This window comes from Haliotis cracherodii, unplaced genomic scaffold (genome assembly GCF_022045235.1).
Source record: "Haliotis cracherodii isolate W230 unplaced genomic scaffold, xgHalCrac1.p SCAF_54, whole genome shotgun sequence".
NCBI classification, from domain to species: domain Eukaryota; kingdom Metazoa; phylum Mollusca; class Gastropoda; order Lepetellida; family Haliotidae; genus Haliotis; species Haliotis cracherodii.
In genome coordinates, this window is record NW_027266313.1 from 95,987 (window position 1) to 99,943 (window position 3,957).

The following is a 3,957-nucleotide window of genomic DNA, read 5'->3' on the forward strand; positions in this document are numbered from 1 at the left end:
ATCATGACATCTCACAAAAGACACAGGTGCTATATGGGGGTTATTCTCTTGTGTAATTACATATCATGACATCTCACAAAAGACACAGGTACTATATGGGGGTTATGCTCTTGTGTAATTACATATCATGACATCTCACAAAAGACACAGGTACTATATGGGAATTATTCTCTTGTGTAACTACATATCATGACATCTCACAAAAGACACAGGTACTATATGGGAGTTATTCTCTTGTGTAACTACATATCATGACATCTCACAAAAGACACAGATACTATATGGGGGTTATTCTCTTGTGTAACTACATGTCATCGAAATCTGAAAACAGACCACAGGTACTATGTGGGGGTTATTCTCTTGTGTAACTGCATATCGTCGACATCTCACAGCAAACACAGGTACTATATGGGGGTTATTCTCTTGTGTAATTGCATATCATTACATCTCAAAACACACACAGGTACTATATGGGGGTTATTGTCTTGTGTAACTGCATATCATGACATCTCACAACACACACAGGTACTATATGGGGGTTATTCTCTTGTGTAACTACATGTCATCGAAATCTGAAAACAGACCACAGGTACTATGTGGGGGTTATTCTCTTGTGTAACTGCATATCGTCGACATCTCACAGCAAACACAGGTACTATATGGGGGTTATTCTCTTGTGTAATTGCATATCATGACATCTCAAAACACACACAGGTACTATATGGGGGTTATTGTCTTGTGTAACTGCATATCATGACATCTCACAACACACACAGGTACTATATGGGGGTTATTGTCTTGTGTAACTACATATCATGACATCTCACAACAGACCACAGGTACTATATGGGGGTTATTGTCTTGTGTAACTGCATATCATGACATCTCACAACAGACCACAGGTACTATATGGGGGTTATTGTCTTGTGTAGTTGCATATCGTCGACATCTCACAACACACACAGGTACTATATGGGGGTTATTGTCTTGTATAACTATGTATCATTCTCTAGTGTAACTATACGTCATGTTATGCCCATATACATAAGTTACATATATTATCATGTAGCTTATTTTATGTTATATCAATATGGTAGATAGCTTTACAATATTCGTGACATATTCTGAGGCACAACAATGTCTTTGGCACATCAGTAATTAAAAACAATTTAGTGTTTTGGCACAACCCTTTATCTCACGATGTCAAGTATCTAATGTCCGTTCCGAACACATGGTGAGGTGGGGTGAGGTGAGGTGAGGTGAGGTGAGGTGAGGTGAGGTGAGGTGAGGTGAGGTGAGGTGAGGTGAAATGGGGTTAAACGTCGCGTCGCGATTATACACTCTCATAGCGACGTGTATGCACGTGTGTGTGTTTGTGTGGCTGCCTGTACCGATTTATAGTGCTAATTCACTGAGATACCATGCTGCAGTTTAACAGGAATACTCCACTCAGACACAGTATACTCACTCCGAGCCGACCAGTCCTTGTTGTAGCCCCTTAATGTCGAGTGCCAGACAGGGTAACAACAAGCACCATCTTTTAACGTCATTCAAATGGAATGAAGAATCTGTATCTTCCCACCTGGAATTAACAGCACAGGCTGCATTATCTCCCTTGGTCCAACAGTTTCATTTCAAAGAGTGAGTGAGTGAGTATGTTCCAGCAATATCACGGCGGGGGACAACCCTTGAAGATTCCGGGGTAGAATAGGTCTTCAGCAACCCATGCTTGCCGTAGAAGGCGGCTATGCTTGTCGTAATATGGAATATTGCTGAGTGCGGCGTTAAACAACAAACAAACCAACCAACGGCAGGGGACACCAGAAATTAGTTTCACACATTTTGAATTTTAGATTACCTTTCAAAGTTGAAACAATGTTAGATCTAAACAGTGAATCTGATCTATTATCTTTGGTGCTGTATTCACATCTAAAGATCTCCATAACGTTTTGGTCTAACTTCCCACATTGAACCGACACGCGGTGATGTAACTGAATCTCCAGTTAAAACAAACATACTCAACGTATACATTTTTTTCACCAGGCCTCAAGGGACACGACAAGCAGAAGTTGTGAACACGAGGGATAACGTGTTAGCTCAAGAAACAAGACACGTTGCCAATGGCAAACCTGTGACCTATGAAAGTCAAGATTCATTTGTAAAGACTTTTAAAGTTGCAGAATCCCAGAAGAATACAACTATTGGGTACACTGACCAGCCTCCTAGAACACGTTTCATCATCTACCTTTGTGAAAGAGCAGGACGGTGTGGAGGTTGGGCAGACAGGCAACGAGGCATAGTTGCTGCATATCTTCTGGCCATTGTCACAGGGCGACGGTTCGGCGTCAACATGACCACGCCATGTGATGTCAAGCTTTTCTACATCCCCAATATCGTCAACTGGTATGTGAGAGAAAGCGAACTTCTGGGTTTGAGTTGGGAAGTGCTTGACTGGAATAACAGATTTGATCCTCACGAGGTTAACCATGACTTTAACATCAATCACCCTTGTGATGTCATCTTCTTAAAAACAAATGTTGATTCGATCACAGTAATTCAAAAGCGCCTACAATATGGTCATCTTGTTCCAGAGCCGTTTAGGAACCCCAACTGCGGTAAAGTGTTTCACACAATTTGGCACCTTCTCATGAAGCCATCACTTCATTTTGAAGAAAGCTTAAACACGTTTATGAGTGAAATACCGAAAACAGATGAGTTAGTTTGCGCCCATGTACGAATGAGGAGAAATCCAACCATTCCTGATGATGGCGCTCAAATCAATTCCTTGTCCACTGTCAAATACCTATGGACATTTCTGTCTAAATTAAAAAATGCGAGTCGTGTTTTCATTGCAAGTGACTCCATGGACGTGCGGTTTAGTGCCAGGAAATATTTCGGCGCCAGGGAAATTGACACTGGCGGGCTGATAATACATATTGACAGACAGAGAAGGAACCCAAATGCAATTTTGGGCTTTGAGTTGGCACTGCTAGACCAAACTGTTCTCAGTCGCTGTCGTGTGCTAGTTGTGTCAAAAAGTGGCTTCAGTGTCAGGGCGGCCATGATGTCACGACGTGAGCAAGAACTTTTTGAGTTCCAAAATGGCACCGTCACTCCATTTCTTCGTCTGAAATCCAGGGTCTTCTAAAAAGCATTTTCTTTTTTCGATTACATATGTACACAGTTAAATCTCTATCAGTTAATTATAACTCAACAATTACCCAACGTTACCAGGCCCGAGGTAGCAGATGTTCGTCGTTCTCAACGTAGAGTATATGTACAAATAAATACTCGTAATAGAAAATCCTTTTTATTGCAAATTATTGGGTGTCTGCTGTTTGCTGTATCAGTTAAAACTTTAAACATACAAAAGCAAAAAGTTGTCTGTCGTCCTTTTCGTTTGTAATATTTAAGTTCTTTGGGGCATTAAAGTCGACCTTGACCTCTCTCAAATAGTGAGGAGTATTTAAGCGTGTCATCTTAATGTGGGAGGAAAGCCAGAAGTGATGCAGATCAAAGACGTGTTCTCTTTGACGAAAGCCACGAGCACCGGTATGGTGCTGATAAATCAGGAAACATAATCCGGGTGAACCGCTATTCGGGATTGTTTGTTTGTTTGGTGTTTAACGCTGCACTCAGCCATATTCCAGCTATATGACGGCGGTTTGTTAGTAATCGATTCTGGACCAGACAATCCAGTGATTAAATTCATGAGCATCGTTCCACGCAATTGAGATCGATGACATGCATCATGTAACTGGAAACACAAGTACACTCAGGCCACTGTGATAACAGATCTCACGCCAAAGTCACCTGGTGTGATCAAAGTTGTAAACATACATTCAACCAACGGGGCTTGTTGTCTTTTATAGTTTTGAGTGTAAAATGCAAACAAGGTTATCACTTGATTGTCTGGCCACACCTGGCTGTTTTCAGACCGCCGTCGTGTGGTTAAAG

General features: G+C 41.5%; 1 protein-coding gene across 1 annotated transcript; it reads left to right on the top strand.

Annotated features, from left to right (window-relative positions):
- The first annotated feature begins 1,231 nt into the window (after window positions 1-1,231).
- LOC139444475 (uncharacterized) lies at window positions 1,232-3,148 on the top strand. Its single transcript, XM_071225434.1, has 2 exons — window positions 1,232-1,239; window positions 2,044-3,148. Exons 1-2 carry the CDS (start codon window positions 1,232-1,234, stop codon window positions 3,146-3,148), a joined length of 1,113 nt encoding a protein of 370 aa, XP_071081535.1.
- The last annotated feature ends 809 nt before the right edge of the window (window positions 3,149-3,957 follow it).